This window comes from Podarcis cretensis (assembly GCF_951804945.1).
Source record: "Podarcis cretensis genome assembly, chromosome: 3".
Taxonomy (NCBI): Eukaryota; Metazoa; Chordata; class Lepidosauria; order Squamata; family Lacertidae; genus Podarcis; species Podarcis cretensis.
Genome location: NC_137172.1, coordinates 3,266,683 through 3,287,159, shown reverse-complemented (window position 1 = coordinate 3,287,159; position 20,477 = coordinate 3,266,683). Strand labels below are relative to the sequence as shown.

The 20,477-nt window shown below is 47.6% G+C and overlaps 1 protein-coding gene and 1 long non-coding RNA gene across 4 annotated transcripts in view; one reads left to right on the top strand and one right to left on the bottom strand.

Moving 5' to 3' along the window:
- LOC307212000 overlaps positions 1 to 20,477 on the top strand; it is a 284,098-nt gene that overhangs the window by 29,028 nt on the left and 234,593 nt on the right. The window lies entirely within an intron of this gene.
- The window catches only part of EPHX2 (epoxide hydrolase 2), a 94,765-nt gene that overhangs the window by 22,601 nt on the left and 51,687 nt on the right, over positions 1 to 20,477 (bottom strand). Inside the window, exons 11-12 of the mRNA XM_079968870.1 lie at positions 9,080 to 9,165; positions 6,426 to 6,537 (exon numbers count right to left, since the gene is read on the bottom strand). Of these exons, the coding sequence (XP_079824996.1) occupies positions 6,426 to 6,537; positions 9,080 to 9,165 (198 nt within the window). The remainder of the gene's footprint in view (positions 1 to 6,425; positions 6,538 to 9,079; positions 9,166 to 20,477) is intronic.

Here is a 20,477-nt window from a genome sequence, read left to right as displayed (position 1 = left end):
GCGCTCCTGGCCCAGAGACCTCAGACTGAACCAACAGCAGCAGTCTGTGCAAGACATCTTGCTGCAGATCCAGGTATTTTACATTCAGTGTGTTCCCTTTATCTACCGAACATGTTAAAGAAAGGATTAAAGTCGGTTTAATGCAGTTTGCTTTTAAAGAACTGGTTAACGACAACACTGAAAGAAAAAAAGGGGGGGACACACACAAAGCACCCTCCTGACATTTGAGATAACCAGGAAATCAATAAAAGTCAGATGGTGCCAGCAGCAGATTTTATAGCCCCTCATCACTCTGGGTTGACAGCGCCAGTCGGCTCCAATTTCCAATTGCCTGAATGTGGCTGGATTGTCATCCCCTCTCTGTTCTCGGTGAATGATGGGTTCTTTCCTTGCAAAGCTAAATTGGATTACTGCTGTAGACTAGCCCAGCTGTGATTCAGAGCCCAGCCTCAGCACTAATTCTTCCCAACCCAAGCCAAACTGCTGATGAGGTGGGATTGCTGGCCATATAGAGCTTGGATGGGCACCGGGGAGCAGGAAAGAATTCTTCAAGGCCGTGGGCAGATCTACCAGCTCTGCTTCTTGAGACGCACACTTGCCAGCCCAGGAGATTTTCCCTCCCTTTGATGCTGGCCAGATGAGCCAAGATTACTTGCCCCACTGCAGGCACGGTGGGGAGAAAAACTGTGGGAAAGGAGCCCTGCTTTTATTAGGGTCCATCCAGTCCGTTCTTGCTTTATATTTATTGTTTATGACTAATTTTGCTAGGTTTGTAAATGTGTGGGTTTTCCCCCCATGTTGTAACCTGCCTCGAGGATGGTTTTAACTATAGAAATGTGGCATACAGATAAAATTATGCATGTCTTTTTTTCTACTTTGGCGATCACTCATAGCCGAGTAAGATTGCCTCCCATGAATACAGTTTTAACAGTGAGTCTGTAAGTGACTGTGGAGGCCAATTCTGGATCCACATGTCCTTCCACAGTGGAGACATTGGTTTCTGGGTGGGAGTTGATCATGGTGAGGGTTCGTCAAATGTGCCTTCCTCTTAGCACGTTTCTCCCTTTCGTTGTGAGTTTGTGTTTCTTCAAAGTTAATGACAGCTTTGGTAAAGGCTGTTATCCAACTGGAGCACTCACAGGCCAGTGTTTCCCAGTTGTTGGTATTTATACAACATTTTAAAAGATTTGTCTTGAGAGAGCCTTTAAACCTCTTTTGCCGTATGTCGCTTTCCATTCTTAAGGTAGGAATAGAGCTGTTGCTTTGGAAGTTGATAATCAGGCATCCAAACAACGTGACCAGTCCAATGAAACTGATGTTGAAGAATCATTGCTTTGACACTGGTGATCTTTGCTTCTTCTAGTACACTGCCATTAGTTTGCCTGCCTTCCCAAGTGATGTGTAAAAATTTTTGAGGACACCGCTGATGGAATCTTTCGAGGAGTTGGAGATGGCATTTATAAGTGGTCCATGTTTCACAAGCGTACAGTAAAGTTGGTAGTACAATAGCTTTGTAAACAAGCATTTTGGGTTCCCTGTGAATGTCCTGGTTCTCAAATGCTCTGTGCTTCAATCGGGAGAAAGCTGCACTCACAGAGCTCAGGCGATGCTGGATTTCGGCATCAATGTTGGCCCTTGTGGAAAGATAACTGTCTAGGCAGGAAAAATGATCAACATTTTCCAACGTTACACCATTAAGTTGGATTTGTGGCACTGCGGAGGAGTTGTTTGTGTCAGCATCGCCTTTGAGCCAGTGTCACCAACTGGACCCATGCACTTCAATCCCGACTGGGCTAGGCGAGCTGGGTAGCACTTCCAGAGACCACCTGGTCAAAGTGCTGTGGACTCACAGCTTAGAGTTGTGAGCACCGGATTCACTTCCACAATACAGTCGTCGCACAGCAGAGTATAGCAGAGTCTGGCAGTGTATAAACGACTCGGAGAGCAGCTCTGTAGAATATCTTCTTTTATTCTATAACTACAACTATGATACAAAACTATATACAGAGCTAAATAGGTCTAAGCATAAATGAATGCTACACTGAGTGTCTGCAGCTGCTCTTAGCAGCAACCTTATCTCTACACACGATCTCTAACACTCAGTCTCTCTCTCCGACACACTGACTGACTGACTGACTGACTGACTTGGTGCTGGAGCTGAATAAGTAGAAGGCAGAACACTGCTCCTCCTCTCTGGAGAATCAGCAGACTCGTCAGGAGATTCTTGGATATGGGAGGGGTGAAATCTCCTCAGTTTGGTGCTTGTTGGTGCAGCACTTTGGTTTCTTGGATATTGAGCGACAGGCTGATTATATATGTATGTACATATCTAGCTGGACACTATGGGAAAGAAGATGGTGAACCAGGCAGGATTTTTCTCCAGTACCCCTATCCAGAGCAAGCGGCAATATTTATTATTATGTTGTGGATTTGAGGGGGGGGGTCAGTCTGGATGATGCCCTGAGTCCCTTCCCATTCTTGGGGTCCTACACCCTGGGCGTGGTGGCATCTAAGAGAGGAGGTTGTTTCTCAGACAAGCTTCTTCTAGCTGGCTGCTTGAGTCTCCTCGTCAGCATCCCGAAAGAATGAACTAGGTGGAAAGAGCTATCACAAAGAGATGGGGCCCTCCAGGCAAATTGGGGGGGGGGGGCTTTCCAACATCCCGCTTACTTAGCTTTGAGGTGAGAGAACAAGAGCCTGAGTTTTGGGGTGTGAGCTGATCTGGAAGCTGAGACACAGAAACCTGAGACCAAAGCTGTTGCTATAGGAAAAGGAATGGTTTCTCTATTTTGGCTTTGTTGTTGTTGTTGTTTAGTCATTTAGTCATGTCCGACTCTTCATGACCCCATGGACCACAGCACGCCAGGCACTCCTGTCTTCCACTGCCTCCCACAGTTTGGTCAAACTCATGCTGGTAGCTTCGAGAATACTGTCCAACCATCTCGTCCTCTGTTGTCCCCTTCTCCTTGTGCCCTCCATCTTTCCCAACATCAGGGTCTTTTCCAGGGAGTCTTCTCTTCTCATGAGGTGGCCAAAGTCTTGGAGCCTCAGCTTCAGGATCTGTCCTTCCCGTGAGCACTCAGGGCCGATTTCCCTCAGAATGGAGAGGTTTGATCTTCTTGCAGTCCATGGGACTCTCAAGAGTCTCCTCAACACCAGAATTCAAAAGCATCAATTCTTCGGCGATCAGCCTTCTTTATGGTCCAGCTCTCACTTCCATACGTCACTACTGGGAAATTCATAGCTATAACTATACGGACCTTACTTTTTCTGTTAGGAGGTAGCAAAGTGGGTGAAAGGAGAAGCAAACCAGAAGCCGAAGTTGGGGGAAGCCCTGGAGGGAAGGGAGGAAGGAATACATAGTAAATGTTAAGAATTTGAGATGTATGTAATGAATGAAAAAGAAAAATGCTTCTCACGGACGCAAACTTTCCTAAGGGTGCAAAACTGAGCGTGCATGCGTGAACACACACACACACACACAAAATCAGTGCAAAGCGTTAGGGAAGAGGACAATTTGGGGGAGAAGAAGAGCATTTGCATAATAAACGCCAGCTAAAACAACCCTGGAAAGCAATAACCTTGAGCGGCAATTGGGCGATTTCAATAATTCATCCCTTTAATCAAAACTGCGAGCGAAGCAGGGCGACGACAAGGAAATGTACTTTGGGCGCCCAGAAATCACTTCCAGCTGGGTTGCCTCCGTCACCCTTCCTCCAAACACACACAGAGAGAGGAGAGGAGAGAAGAGAAGGCAGAGGCTGCACTCAGTCCAATGTGAAAAAAAGCTTATTACCTCTTCTCCCCACGCAGTGAAGCTTTTCCCCAGAAGCTGCCAGCACGGGCTCAGCCCTTCCAACCAGAACCAGGGCCGGCTGCTTCATGCTGGCGAAGGCAAAACTGCAGCTTGCCACAGATGTGAGAAATAGATCTTTTCTGGCAAGGGAATAGTTTATCGCAGCGGGTTCTGAGGCCAAAACAAATCTCTCGCTCCAGAGCCAACACAAAACCAAAACCTCACATAAAGAAAAAAAAGCCTTAGGAAAACTTGAAGGTTGCAAAACAGGATGCCTAGTGGTCAGAGGCCGACTAAGGGTGGGAGGGAAGTAGTTCAGTAGGGAGAGCAACATGCTGGAAAGGCTGATGGGAGTTGTAGTCCAAATCATTTTTTTTGGGGGGGGGGGAGGGCACCAGCTTTGCAAAGGCTGCTCTACAGAGCGCCTTCTCTCTCTCAAATTCACTTCCAGCCTTGCTAATACAAGGCAAGGACTATGCATTTTCCCTTTATTCCTCTTCTCAGCCTTAAAAATGGATTTGGAGTTCTGGGTCGTGCTAGGAAGACTATCTTGGTTTCTGAGAGATCATCTCACTCCCTTAGATACCCAGTGGGGGGCCTGCTGCAGAAACCATCCTATCAGGAGGTCCATTCCAAGTAATAATAATAATAATAATAATAATAATAATAATAATAATAATTTATTTATATCCTGCCCTCCCCAGCCAAAGCCGGGCTCAGGGCGGCTAACAACAATAAAATAGTACAAGATTCTAAAATCATTTCATTATAAAATTAATTCAAATCAAATTCAATGCAGGATTTGGGCTCTTAGTGCTAGTGGCATTAAAACTTTGGAACTCCCTCCCCTTGAATATTAGACAGGAGCTGCTATCTGAGGTCCCTCCCTTTGCTTCTGTGTCCCAGCATGCCTCTGAGGATGCAACATCACATCACGCGGAAAAGACTGAACGGAGGGCATTCAGCAAAGGTTATATTTTCTGAGAATCCTCCAGGAAAATAATCTCTCAAAGGACCTGTTGATGGCATTTTACCACTGTACTGTTGAGAGTGTATTAACTTAGGGTCTGTGTGTGTGGTTGTCCAGGGTTGTAAAGACTGCAGGGAGAATAATTGGGTGCACTCTTCCCACCTCAGATCAAATCTATGCTTCCAGGTGCCATAAGAAAACTGCAGAGATAGCGCAGGATAGTGCGCACCCCGGAAATGATCTCTTTCAGCTTCTGCCTTCTGGAAGAAGGTCCAGGGTTATAAAGACTAGGACTAGCCGCCTGAGAAACAGTTTCTATCCAAATGTGATTTTGGTTTTAAACGCAGTGTAAGGAGTCTCTGTGGGAGTATATTGTATTTAATTATGGGGTATCAGAGTTTTAGGGGGCTAACCAGGCTGGGATAGCAGGCTTGTTGGTTTTTGAATGTCTGATGTAGATTTTTTTTCAATTTCGTTGTTCTGTATGGGACAATGACAATAAAGATTATCGTATCGTATCGTATCGTACTCTTGCAGGCCTGAAACAATCTGCAGACAAAAAACTCATCCCTAAAAATGATTCATAAGAAATCAACTCATGGCAGGGCACAAGAAAAGCGTGATAAAACTCCCAAGATCAAAGGCGACAAAATAAATGGCCAACACGGAACCAAGAGCTACATTTTGGGCTTGCACAAGAGTTTTGCTTCCTTTGAACCATTGCAGTGCCCTGAGCACATTAATGCAGGAAACTGACAGCAGCTGAAGCCCAAACTGTCTGTGCTGCATATCTTCCAGAGTGGGGAAGAGGAATCAACCGACACTCTGGCTCTCGGGTGTGAGCTGGGAGTCTTGCAGCCTAAAAGGGGTGGCAGAGAGGAGTCTACCCACTTTGCTTTTCTGTAGACTTTTTAGGTCAGCGCAGGTTGGGCTTAGGGTGTAATAGAACCACAGAATTGTAGAGCTGGAATATGCAGTTGTCCCACAAGGGAATTGAACCTAGGACCTTGGCATTATCAGAACCACGTTCTAACCAACTGAGCTATCCAAAAACCTCAACTGCAATCACGGGTTTGGATGGCACACCAAGCCAAACCTGGGTTAGTGGCTGCCCTGAACTGACCTTACAGGCCTGGAGAGGAGCAGAACGGCTGCAAACTCCTCCTCCTCCTTGAGAGCCAACACAATTGCAGTGCCACACTAAACCATGGTTTAGCGAACAGCAGAAAATGAACACCAAACCATGGTTTGGCGAACAGCAGAAAATGAACACCAAACCATGGTTTAGTGTGTAGCACGATGTGTGAATGGAGGCTCTGCGTGCTCAGGTCTCAGAGCCCTCTTCAGGTAGGCATGGATAGGAGTGCAACCTCAGCTCCTGTGATTTGCCGGCGCAGCGAAGCCTCTAGATTGGACTGGCCTTCTGCCCTCGTGTGGTCCACTACAGACCAGGATCTTCCATATGGTCCAGTTCAGGGTCCAGTTCCAGACACCTTGGATTAAAAACAGAATACCTACCCCAAGTCTAGATTCTGGCACAGCCTCAGCTGGAGACGAACACGGTACACGTCACCAACTTCCATACCCTTACACTTCCTTGCAGGGGGTTGGACTAGATGACCCTTTTCAACTCTACAATCTTGATCTTATGATACTTACTGGCTCCTGGAAGTAGAGCTGATAATCAAAGACAGGTATGGATTCAATCCTTTTCATTACATCTACTGTGGGATCTGAAGGCTTGTAGGGTGTATTCAGCCCAGCCACTGCCCTGAAACATTTCAGAAAGAAGCCAGAAGGCAGTGTTAGTCTGTGGCTGCAAAAAGCAACAGCCTTCCGGCATCTTAAACATTTTAAATAAATTTAGTTACAACCCCTCCCAAGCGAGACAGATCACTGCTCTGGCCAAGAAATCCTGCTCTTGATTTTTTATTTTTTATTTGCTCCCCTTTATCTTCTTTTTTTTAAAAATCATTTTTATTAAGTTTCCCATTTTAACAATCCAATCCAATCACCACATTAAATGTTCCAAATTATACAAATAAATGTCAAATAGTCCAAATATTCTGCCTGAATTATAAATTTTTTGTTGGGACTTCCCATGCTTCAAGTTCGGTTGGGGCTCTGATCATCTCATATCTCTGCTGCCTTGGATAGTCTTTCCAATAGTTCCTGTTGTTAACCTTCCTTCTTTCATGGCCTCTGAGTTGTTTCCACAAGCGAGTTGAAGTAAGCAATGATGTGTTTCTGTGTGGATTTTATGTGTATGATTCTCCTCTGTTGTTGAAGTATCTCCTCACACGCTGGTGTTTGTGCCGAATCAATCCAAAAGTCATGTTGCTGCTGGCAAACGCCATCTTCTCTCAGTTCCGATGAAATCAAATCTGGGCGTTTGCTCATTAATAACCCTGCTCTTGACTTTCAACACAAAGCTTTGGCTTGATGCATCAAGGACTGGTCACAAGCATCATCATCATCATCATCATAATAATAATAATAATAATAATAATAATAATAATTTATTATTTGTACCCCGCCCATCTGGCTGGGTTTCCCCAACCACTCTGGGCGGCTTCCAACAAAGATGAAAGATACACTAAAATGTCACATATTAAAACCTTCCCTGAACAGGGCTGCCTTCAGATGTCTTCTGAATGTCAGGTAGATGTTTATTGCTTTGACATCTGATGGGAGGGCGTTCCACAGGGCAGGTGCCACTACCGAGAAGGCCCTCTGCCTGGTTCCCTGTAACAAGTCAAACTACAACTAACCCAGAATGCGGCTGCCAGACTGGTGACTGGGAGTGGCCGCCGAGACCATATAACACCAGTCTTGAAAGACGTACAGTGGCTCCCAGTATGTTTCCGAGCACAATTCAAAGTGTCGGTGCTGACCTTGAAAGCCCTAAATGGCCTCGGCCCTGGATACCTGAAGGAGCGACTCCACCCCCATCATTCAGCCCTGACACTGAGGTCCAGCTCCGAGGGCCTTCTGGCAGTTCCCTCACTGCAAGAAGTGAGGTTACAGGGACCCAGGCAGAGGGCCTTCTCGGTGATGGCGCCCGCCCTGTGGAACGCCCTTCCACCAGATGTCAAGGAAATAAACAACTACCTGACTTTTTTAGAAGACTTCTGAAGGCAGCCCTGTATCGGGAAGTTTTAAATGTTTGATGTTTTATTGTGCTTTTAATTCTGTTGGGAGCCATGCAGAGAGGCAGGGGGAAACCCAGCTGGATGGGCAGGGTATGTATGTATAAATAAATAAATAAATAAATAAATAAATAGGCCAGGTTGCCCTACTTTACATGTTTATTCCGAGCAAAGCACAGAGGTTTGCACAAAGCACCATGGGAATCATTTGCTGACACCACTGCCCAGGTAAGTTTAAGATACTAATGCTATTTTGTTAGGAACACAGTGTGCTGGGCCCAGGGGTTAACCCAAGCAACGCGGTCCAGGTCTGGTCCAGAATCCAAGGATTCCACGAGCAGTCAGTCCAACAGGGCCAAGGCAGGAAACCAGGCTAGGTCAGACACATGGTAACAGGCAGGTTCCAGCAAGCAGCAATGTTGCTCCTGCAACCTGGGGCAGGGTCCGGCAGCCTTTTATCTCTGTCAGGATAACGGCCGGTCCTGATCCCCCGGCGACTCACCTCCCTGTTTCGCCCAAAGGCGAGCACTCCTCCTGCGAGTACTCAGGTCTCTCCTTCTCTCAGACCTCAGCCTCTGTGGCTCGAGAGACGTTGGTGGGTTACTAGACGCAGAGGCCGCCTCAGCCTCCCCTGACCCAACCGGTAGTGGAGCAGCTGTAAGTGATGGCCCAGCTGGAGGCAACGAGGTCATCCCCGCATCTGGAGCCAGGGCAGGCTCAGGCCCCTGACTCGGCCCAGCTGGTGCTTGTTGCAGGGGAACATGTGCAGACTGGGGCTCTTCAGAATCAGGCCCCAGACTTGGTTCAGATGCCGCACGATGCAGAGGATTCGGTGTGGAGTCCAAGTCCCAGGCCATCAGACACAGGAAGCTTCCTCACCCCATTGGTCCATCAAGCTCGGTACTGTCCACACTGACCAACAGCAGCTCTCCACGATTTTAGGCAGGAGTCTAGTCTTCTAGGCCTACATGGAAGTGCCATTGGGGACCGAACCCGTGACCTTCTGCTTGCAAGGCTTCCCTGCTGAGCTGCGGCCCTTACCTTCCCAATGCTGACTTATTTTTTTCTCTTAAGTTGTGTGCATGGTGGAGGTTGAGAGGAACCGCTAAATATGTTGATTTCCCTTAGAACTAAAAATGCTGCACAAACGCTAATTCAACTCACCTGACTCGCTCTGGGTAAAAAAGAGCCATGTGCCACACCGTGACACCGCCCCAGTCGTGGCCGATGAAGGTAGCTTGGGCGATGCCCTGAAGGAGAACGGAAAAAGCAGTGAGCTGACGCAGGGTTCGGAAGCTCTCCTTCCCAAAAGCGCAAGGCATGTTTCCTGCGCTGCTGCTCTTCAAGCAGCAATATGCAACTTAACGGAAGGTATAAAAATATAATAATAATAATTTATTATTTATACCCCGCCCATCTGGCTGGGTTTCCCCAGCCACTCTAGGCAGCTTCCAACAAAATATTAAAAACAATACAGCATCAGACATTAAAAACTTCCTTAACCAGTTGTCTTTTAAAAGTAAAATAGTTGCTTATTGCCTTGACATCTGATGGGAGGGCGTTCCACAGGGCGGGCGCCACCACTGAGAAGGCCCTTTGCCTGGTTCCCTGTAACCTCACTTCTTGCAGCGAGGGAACCGCCAGAAGGCCCTTGGCGCTGGCCCTCAGTGTCCGGGCTGGATGATGGGGGTGGAGACGCTCCTTCAGGTATACTGGGCTGAGGCCATTTAGGGCTTTCAAGCTCGGCACCAACACTTTGAATTGTGCTCAAAAACATACTGGGAGCCAATGAAGAACTTTCAGGACCGGTGTTGTATGGTCTCGGCGGCCGCCTCCATTCACCAGTCTAGTTGCTGCATTCTGGATTAATTGCAGTTTCCAAGTCACCTTCAATGGTAGCCCCACGTAGAGCACATTGCAGTAGTCCAAGCGGGAGATAACCAGAGCATGCACCACTCTGGCAAGACAGTCTGGTAGGGTCTCATCCTGTGTACCAGATGGAGCTGGTAAACAGCTGCCCTGGACACAGATTTGACCTGCGCCTCCATGGGTCCGCTGATAAGCCGCTTAACAGCTGATCGCTAAAAGCCGCTAAACCGCTAATAGCGCTAATCCGCTAAGCTGTCAATGGGCTTGCTTCGCAAGACGAAAAAACCGCTATACGAAGAGCCTCACGGAGCGGATTAATTTCGTCTTGCAAGGCACCACTGTACTTAATATCAGAATTGCCCGTACTGCGGCAGCACAATTATCTTTTGCGAAAGGAAAGGCTCATGAGTCTTGGGCACAGATTAAAAACAGTTCATCGTCACCTGGTAAAGCTGTTTCTGGACTGCACCACTTCAGGTGGGCCTGAATCTGCATGGAAAAGCTCCCTTAAACACTGAAATTTAAGCTCTGAGCGTAGAACGGGGTGAGTGGATTTATTAGTTTCAGTTTCTCATTTTTCCTGTCTTAAGAGCAGTTCTCCACATTTCCGCATCAGTTTGTGAATGTGTTTTGTTTTTAAGTGCTCGTGAAAATTCATGCCAATATGCACATCTTGGTATGCAGCTTTGCCTGTTGTACAGATTTTTGCAAGACGTTCCCCCCATTGTATTGCATTTTTCCACATAACTTCCACTAATCTGCATGTGAATGCACATTATACGCATTTTCGGTACACATTACTTGGGCTGGAGAACTGAATCGCAAAATTCGGAGAAGCGCAAATTGTGCAAGATGGCTTTGTTTCAGTTGTTGTTTAAATTTGTATACAGTGGTACCTCGGGTTAAATACTTAATTCGTTCCAGAGGTCCGTTCTTAACCTGAAACTGTTCTTAACTTGAAGCACCAGTTTAGCTAGTGGAGCCTCCCGCTGCCGCCACGCCACCGGAGCACGATTTCTGTTCTCATCCTGAAGCAAAGTTCTTAACCCAAGGTTAAGCGTAGAGTTAGCGTAGTCTGTAACCTGAAGCGTATGTAACCTGAGGTACCACTGTATACCACCCTATAGCCACAGGTCTCATGGCAGTTCACGTGGGTTATTCATTAAGTGTGAATTACTTAAGCTCACCTTTTAATGCAAACTGGATCAAATCTCCCCCCAGTCCCTTGACTGGAATGTTTCTCTTGGACAACTATGTGCCATGATAATGTATTTTATTTATAGTACAAGGCAGCATTCAGTCCTGTAGCCCCCACCCCCTGCCCCAAAGTTTGTCATGGTACAGTCCAAGAGTCTACCAGCATGTGATGAGCCCTTTTGCTTAGACCAGCCCACTACGAAAGAGAGAAGGGGAGATACACCTAAGGAGTGCTCAGTCCTGTAAAATATGGCTTCCAGAAAAACAAACTCTGCCCTGGGTTGAGGCTCCAGACCAGTTTGTCTTTTTATGCTGGCCCAGAGCCAGGCCAACTCAGAGGGGATGCCTTGCCAAATTATCTTGAAAAGGGAGTGGGGCGAGGAAAAAAAAAGCTAAACTCCAAATTCCAAGCATCCAAGCCCTCTCTTAACTTGAAAGGGCCATTCTGGCTTTTAAGAGCCATCTGTTTGCTCAAGATACGGCTTCATTCGAGACACAGCTTGCATCCACCAACCCTTTTCCTCACTTATTCCGAAAGCCCGTGGAAAGGAGACTCACCTTGCTTGCTCTTTAAGTCCTAAATTAGCCCTGGCAAGAGGCAAGCTCCTTTGGAGTAGGTTGGCTCAGCCTCAGCGGCTGCCCAGGGAGGCCCCCACCGTCCGCAAAGGGCTGCGTCTTTCATGGAAACAGCCCTTTCTCCCTCACCCCAGATCTGATCCCAAACAGAGCCTGCCAATGCCTGCCTTGCTAATTTACGTTTTTCAAGCCCTCGGGAGTGGAGTGACTGTGCTTTTCAACTTTTTCTTAAATGACCCGGAGTCAGGGTGGTGTCCAAATTTGCTGGTGCTACAAAATCGTTTGGGGCGGTAGAAAGGGATTGCAAAAGGCTGCCTCTAAACCGGGCAATAAAATGGCAAGTGTGGTTCTGTGTAAGCAAGTGTCAAGTGTTGCAAAGTGGAGCAAAAAAATAAATAAATCTTAACTTCATATGTACGTTAATGGAGTCATAACTGGTAGCAACTCACAAGGAAAGAAACCTTGGGATTGCAGTGAATAACTTTTTGAAGATGTTGGCCCAGGGCTCTTCCTTATTATTCATGTTTTATACTGTTGCATCAATTAAGTGTTTTAAATCTGTTGTTAGCCGCCCTGAGCCTGTTTTTCTGAACCGGGAAGGGTGGGGTATAAATAATTTTTATTATTATTATTATTAATCCTTGTTCTGATGCTGGCAGTTCCTTCTCTGTACTTAGGTAGTTGCCAAGGTAGCTAATCCAGCATAGAATCAAAGGCAGTTGCTTTATCCTGGGCCAGACTATTTGGCCACTTACCCTAGCATTGTCTATTTCCACCTTCCCTAGCCTGAAGTTCTCCAAAAGCTTGGGATTGCAAATCCCATCAGTCCTGGCAAGCAAGGACAAAGGTCAGGGATGATGGGAGTTGTAGTCCAAGACATGGGGGTGGGGGTGGGGGGGCGGGCGGGCGAGGCAAGCTGGTCTACTCTGACTGGTAGCCATTCTCCAAAGGCTAGAACAGAGGGAAGTTCCCTCCCCACCGGCAATCATCTACTTGTTACTTTTCAAAAAACAAGAGATGCTGAAGGCCGAACCTTCTGCACAAAAAGCATATGGGCTGCCACCAAATCACAGTGCCTCCCTTGATCGTTCAAGTCCTGGTTCTCTTCCCATTGCAGCAGCAAGCAACGTTTTAGCAAGCAGACATTTGAATGACGCAGTGAGATAAAGCAGACACGCGATCGGCTTTGCCTTTATAAATGCATGCCTTTGATGCATGCCTTTTTTTTGAAGCAAAAAAAAAAGGACCCCTGGACGGTTAAGTGCAGTCAAAGGTGACTATGGGGTTGTGGTGTTCATCTTGCTTCAGGCCGAGGGAGCCACTGTTTGTCCGCAGAGAGCTTTCCGGGTCATGTGGCCAGCAGGACTAAACCGCTTCTGGCAAACCAGAGCAGCGCACGGAAACACTGTTTACCTTCCTGCTGGAGCGGTACCTATTTATCTGTTTGCACTCTGATGTGCTTTCGAACTGCTAGGTTGGCAGGAGCAGGGACCGAGCAACGGGAGCTCACCCCGTCGCGGGGATTCAAACTGCCGACCTTCTGATCAGCAAGCCCTAGGCTCTGTGGTTTAACCCACAGTGCCATCCGTGTCCCAGATATCATCCTAAAGGTAAAGGTAAAGGGACCCCTGACCATTTGGTCCATTCGTGGCCGACTCTGGGGTTGCGGCGCTCATCTCGCTTTATTGGCCGAGGGAGCTGGTGTACAGCTTCCAGGTCATGTGGCCAGCATGAGTAAGCCGCTTCTGATGAACCAGAGCAGCACACGGAAACGCCGTTTACCTTCCCGCTGGAGTGGTACCTTTTTATCTACTTGCACTATCATCCTAGATGGCTTTAAAAGAGTGACGGAAACCAGATCGCACGGAAACACCGTTTACCTTCCCACTGGAGCGCTACCTATTTCTCTACTTGCACTTTGACGTGCTTTTGAACTGCTAGGTTGGCAGTAGCTGGGACAGAGCAACGGGAGCTCACCCCGTCGTGGGGATTCGAACCCCCGACCTTACAATTGGCAAGTCAAAGAGGCTCTGTGGTTTAGACCACAGCACCACCTGCATCCCTTACCTTTGTCTGAAGCAACAGGGCGTGTGAGCATGTGTTCCTTATAAGTTAAGGAACCACATTAATCCAACCTGCGCTGGATTAGCAACTGATAGTTCGGAAGAGAGACAAACGCCTAGGAGCTGACAAACAGCTGGTGCCTGACACCCTGCACAAGGACACACACAACCCTTCACACATGCACGTCAGCTGTAGGATAGGCGTCCAGTGCATCCCCCAGCAAAGAACAACGGAAGGAGCAAAGGGTTCCCTGTCCTGTCATTCCAGCAGCTTCTATCAGCCTGCTTTGGGTTCTCAGCCTCTCCCTGGGAGCCAAGGCTTCTTGCTTCTGCCTCATCAGCAGCCGCTGTCCCAGCCTGGCGTGGCAAATTCCGTTTGATTGAGCAGGCTCCTTTGCTCAGCCTCCTGCACGAACTGCACAGGCAGCCGGTTAATGAGATGGCAGCGGCTTCTGCTGCAGCAGCAGAAAAAGGAAGGAAAATCTAGGATTGCTGGGGGAAGCAGCAGCAGCAGCACGGAGGTCTGGCCTGGAAGATGGAGGGTTTGCGCAACAACAGGCCAGGAACAAGGGCAACCGTAGTAATAATCACAGGAGCAATGCCTTAAAGTACCGTATTTTTCGCTCCATAGGGCGCACCGGACCAAAGGGCGCACCTAGTTTTTTTTGGGGGGGGGGGATAAAGAAAAAAAACTCCCGCCAGGCTCCGAAGGCTTGCGGATAGCTGCCCGAAGCCCAGGGTGTGCAGCGCTGCGCTCCCTGGGCTTTGGGCTGCAGGCTGCTATCCGCAAGCCTTGGGAGCCCGGCGGGCACTCCCACCGTGCTCCAAAGGCTTGCGGATAGCTTCCTGAAGCCTGGATTCGCTCCATAGGACGCACACACATTTCCCCTATAGAGCGAAAAATACGGTACTTGGCATTGCAGGGGAGGATATTAACAGACAGGATTGTAAATTGTTTTTATATGCAACAACGGCAGCAAGAATATTATCGGCACATAAATGGAAACAGGAAGAATTACTGACGAAAGAAAAGTGGCAAATGAAATTAATGGATTATGCAGATTTAGAATCCAGGAAGGATTCGAAACCTGCAGGACCAGAGATTCTTGGAGGACTGGAGTAAATATTTGAACTATTTGAAAAGCAATTGTAATAAACAGATTACGCTAGTAGGACCGCAAGAAGTTCTGTAAGGAGGATTAGGTGAAATATTGCAAGGAAGACTATGAAGAAAATTAAGGACAATTAAAAGCAATAGAGAAATTAATAGAGAAATCAAGAAATGCAGATTAAGTGATAAGGAATGGAAAATCTTCAGAAGTAGTTGACGGAAGTATAAAATATTGTATAAGATAAGAATGTATATTAAATGACTGTTGGAAATGATATGTTAAAAAATTAATAAAAATGCATATAAAAAGAGAGAGAGAAATGCAAAGCACGGTGGTTTCGTTCTGCAGGGCTATTCCTACATGCCTAAGGGGACATTTCCATATGTGATCTGATATGTTGCCTGCATGCAGCCCATTGCAAGCCCTTAAACCTGCCAATTTTTACAATCAGCCCTGAAAATTTGAAGAACTCGAACCCCACTTTTCCAAATACTGCCCCCCCTCCAGGGATGGTACCACTGATTTTCTGGGAGCCACTGATCCACACTGATGGGCACCAGGTTGCAGGGATTCAGGCCTTAGCGCTACTTGGAGATACCACAGGGACTGAACCAGGGATGTTTTGCATGCAAAGAAGATGCTCCACTGTTGAGTCACAGTTCTCCCCCTTGTGTCAAAAGACAGGAGGGCACTAAGCCTTGTAGACATAGCTCCCAATACTGGACAGGCTATTGGCTACACACATAGGGACCCAAATTTGCAATTATTATTTTTAAGATAAGGGTGGCCGGGGAGCAGCAGCCCCCCAGATCTACAAAACTTCAGCTAGCAGACTGATGGTCCGCAACGGTGGGGCTGACCCTGTGAAGAACAGTGGAAACTCAAATACCATTTTTTAAAAAAGGAATGTAAGAGACAATCTCCTTCTGGCATTTTGGTTTCAAAAACCTTTCATGAGGCTTCTTACGCTGCCGCCGCAGCAGCTGAAAGGCAGTGTTAATTGGATTTCTCATGGGCTTCTGTAGTGTCACAGAAAAGGCTGAAATCTAAGCTCTCTTATCAGTCCGGGATCCTCTGCACAGTGGCTTAGTCTCTGCATCAATTATGTGACCATTTCTCCATTTCAGACTCTGGCAGGCAAAAAACACCACACACACGCACACCCAACACACACACACAGAGGACCGTTTTTCTGCCACACGCCCCCCGCCATCTCCAGAGTCGTGGATCTAAAGAATATTCAGGTGGATGGAAAATTAACAAATTGCACAAAGCCAAGATTCTCTCCCCAGCGCAGAAGCTGCTGCTCTGCTGCACACTCAAAGCTCTGCTTTCCCCATCACAAGAACAGAACAACAGCCCTGTTGGATCAAGGCAGTGGTCCATCTAGTCTAAGCATCCTGTCCCGAGAATGGCCAGCCACATGCCTGTGGGAAATCTGCAAACAGGACGATAGCATGCTCCCATCCCGTGGATTCCAAAAACTGGAGCCCTAAATGGCCTCGGCCCAGTATACCTGAAGGAGCGTCTGCACCTCCATCGTTCTGCCCGGACACTGAGGTCCAGCGCCGAGGGCCTTCTGGAGGTTCCCTCATTGCAAGAAGCAAAGCTACAGGGAACCAGGCAGAGGGCCTTCTCGGTGGTGGCACCCACCCTGTGGAACGCCCTCCCACCAGATGTCAAAGAGATAAACAACTACCTGACATTTAGAAGACATCTGAAGGCAGCCCTGTTTAGGGAAGTTTTTAATGTGTGACATCACATTCGCAACCCGAGCGTCCCCTGTACAACAAAAGGCTACGTCTTCTGTTGCACAGAGTCAGCCAAAGGGTTATGTAAGAATGCAAACAGAGTTTGCTGAATCAGGCCAGTGGCCCATGCATTCCAGAATCCTGTTCTCACAGTGGCCAACCAGGTTCCCTTGAAATAAGAATTTCAATTGGCGAGCCAGCCAGCCAGTTACCAACATGTTTCCGTTTGAAGGGCAATGGTTTAAAGTCAACAGGCACACCAAGCAGGGTTCATAAATTTATTTCGGGATCCCCTCTCTGGTCATGGATTATCTTATAACACCCTCAATGGGAAATATGCAAGTAGGACCTGAGCACAACATTCTCCCCTCCTGCCATTTCTAGTTGGTGCCTCCAGGACATAGCCTGAACCTCTAATTTGGGGTTATTTTATGCTTCATTTAAATAATAGTAATAAACGCATTACGGGACGCAGGTGGCGCTGTGGGTTAAAGCCTCAGCGCCTAGGACTTGCCGATCGAAAGGTCGGCGGTTCGAATCCCTGCGGCGGGGTGCGCTCCCGCTGCTCGGTCCCAGCGCCTGCCAACCTAGCAGTTCGAAAGCACCTCCGGGTGCAAGTAGATAAATAGGGACCGCTTACCAGCGGGAAGGTAAACGGCGTTTCCGTGTGCGGCTCTGGCTTGCCAGAGCAGCGATGTCATGCTGGCCACGTGACCCGGAAGTGTCTCCGGACAGCGCTGGCCCCTGGCCTCTTAAGTGAGATGGGCGCACAACCCCAGAGTCTGTCAAGACTGGCCCGTACGGGCAGGGGTACCTTTACCTTTACCTAATAAACGCATGCAAACTCCACTCGCCCCAGGTAGGGCCCTACTGTTATAAACAGAGATCTCTGCATCTGGGCAACACTCCAAACTGGGATTGCAGGAAGGAAGAACAAAGGTTTTGATGTTTCATGCTGTGTTTTTATTATGTTGGAAACTGCCCAGAGTGACTGGGGCAACACAGTCGGATGGGCAGGGCATGAATAAAATTATGATGATGGCAATTAAGCTGCTCCAAGAAACTATCTTAAGAAAAGACAGAATAATGTTTTTAGCATGTATTTTGTGCTTTTTTATATAGTATTTTTAAGTTGTGGACCTCCCTGAGATCTGCAGATGAAGAGTGGCACACAAATATAAATAAATAACTAAATCAGTAAAATAAACAAGAATGCGAGTGGCGTTCTGGTTGCGATAGTTCTTGCTCTTGCAGCCAAGGCTTCGAACCCCCAGAGATGCATCACACAATATTAATTAAAAGCCACAAATGCATTTGCAAACAGCTGAGAGCTGCTCAGAAAAGGCGAGGGATTTGCTCTCCCAGCTCAGGGAGTTGAACAAACAAGCCACATTAATTAGCGGGCTAATTATTAGAAGACTAAAGAAAGATTTTTCTTATCTAATGTGTGCTATCTTAGGAAGCAAAGCAAGTTGAAACTCTTTCGACTGTCGTTTAGCTTAATGGACGACCTTTACAACGTTGAAAGGCAGCATATAAATGTTTTAGACAAACTCGGCTTGGTGGGGGCACAACCCACATATCCAAATGTTTTTTTAGCATTGTGCATCTCACAGGATGGACAGATTAAAATAAAGGAGGAGTTTACCAGGAGTGCATTGTTCTAGATTACTCCCCTCCCGGGATCAAAGTCATGGGTCTTAACTTTCCTCCGTAATTATTTCCGTGCAGCAGATGGCGCGAGGGACGTTTAATCAGCAAGCAAATTAAGCAAGCACCTCCCCACAAGCAGGTCGCTCATGCCGATTTTCATAGTTAGCGCTTATGGAGTACTTACATGTTCAAAGCCCTGCCCTGGAAAGTTAATTAAATCTAAAGCTGGCTCCTGCCAGAGAGATATTGCTTGACGGAGGAGGCAAACGGGTTAGCAAAGATAAGGAAAGAAAGTTTGAGGGAAATGTTGGTCCTCTTTGTGCAGCGGGGAGCGCAGCACACCAGCATAAAGACGGGACACTTCCTGTAGCGCATGTCAGAGCATGCAGGAGCCTCCAGAGTGGGGCAGCTATGGTCGGATGGAGCATGCTGAAGGAGAGTCTGACCAAACACTAGGAAGAACTTTCTGACGGTAAAAGATGTGCAGCAGTGCAATGGACTCCCTTGGAAGGTGCTGGGCTCTCCTTCATTCAGAGGGTTTTCAGCAGAGATTAGAGGGCCATCTGCCATGGATGCTGAGACCCTACCTGCCCACGGACTGTCTTGCCAGAGTGGTGCATGCTCTGGTTATCTCCCGCTTGGACTACTGCAATGCGCTCTATGTGGGGCTACCTTTGAAGGTGACCCGGAAATTGCAATTAATCCAGAATGTGGCAGCTAGAGTGGGGACTGGGAGCAGCCGCCGAGACCACATAACACCGGTCTTGAAAGACCTACATTGGCTCCCAGTATGTTTCCGAGCACAATTCAAAGTGTTGGTGCTGACCTTTAAAGCCCTAAACAGCCTCAGTCCTGTATACCTAAAGGAGTGTCTCCACCCCCATCGTCCACCCCACTGAGGTCCGGCGGTTTCCTCGCTGCGAGAAGTGAGGTTACAGGGAACCAGGCAGAGGGCCTTCTCAGTGGTGGCACCCGCCCTGTGGCACACGTTAGTATTTTTACTATTTTACACAACTATTTTACTTTTAAAAGACAACTGAAGGTGGCCCTCTTTAGGGAAGTTTTTAATGTTTGATGCTGTATTGTTTTTAATATTCGGTTGGAAGTTGCCCAGAGTGGTTGGGGAAACCACCTTGTACATTACCCTTCAGGTAATGTAACTTTCAGGTTGTGAACGCGAAAAACCTGGAAGTGTATACTTCCGGGTTTTGCTGTGCAGATGCGCAAAAGCAATTCCTCATGTTGCAGACTTTTCGGGGTATGTACGGACCCCTGGAACGAATTAAGTATGTATCCAGAGGGTCCACTGTATGCAAATTAAAAGTGAAATGGGGGGGGGGGGGGGAGGAAACGAAGAGCCCTGCTGAATCAGCCAATCGCCCACCTAGTCCAGCATCCTGTTCTCACAGTGGCTAATAATAATAAGAATAAGAATAATTTATTACTTATACCCCGCCCATCTGGCTGGATTTCCCCAGCCACTCTTGGCGGCTTCCAACGAAGATTAAAAATACAATAAAACACCGGACATTAAAAACTTCCCTAAACAGGGCTGCCTTCAGATGTTTTCTAAAAGTCAGATAGTTGTTTATTTCCTTGACATCTGATGGGAGGATGTTCCACAGTGCGGGCGCCACCACCGAGAAGGCCCTCTGCCTGGTTCCCTGTAGCTTAGCTTCTCGCAGTGAGGGAACTGCCAGAAAGCCCTTGGAGCTGGACCTCTGTGTCCGGGCTGGACGATGGGGTGGAGAGGCTCCTACAGGTATACTGGACCGAGGACGTTTAGGGCTTTAAAGGTCAGCACCAACACTTTGAATTGTGCTCGGAAACATAACCAGATGCCCCAAAGGGAAGCCCACAAGATGGATTCGAACACAAGAGCAACTCTCCCCTCCTATGTTTTCCAGCAACTGGTATTCAGAAGCATTGCTGCCTTTTCCTGCGGAGAAAAATGTAGCCAAAGAAACTGCCCCCACCTCCTGTTTCATTTTACACAACACAAGCAATAATGATCAGAGACCTGAAGGCTTGTAAAATCATCTCCTCCCTCAACTTTCCAGGATGCTTCCTCACTGTTCAAAGCTTGGCATTTCACGGAGAGGGCAAAAAAGCAATTTAAAGTTGGTCTAGGCTTTTCAGAGCTGCCTGGGTCTGTGCTTTAGGCCTTCAGGAAAGCAATGAAGCACTGTTTTTTTTCTCCTGCAAACCATGAACCATCCTTAGGAAAGCAGGCAGCCCAGCCCAGCACCGAAAGAGAGCATATTAAGCAGCTATTGATTGGGCAAACAAAGACCATCAGAATTGGGGTCAGGGGGCCGAGAACAAAAGCGCCTCGGCAATT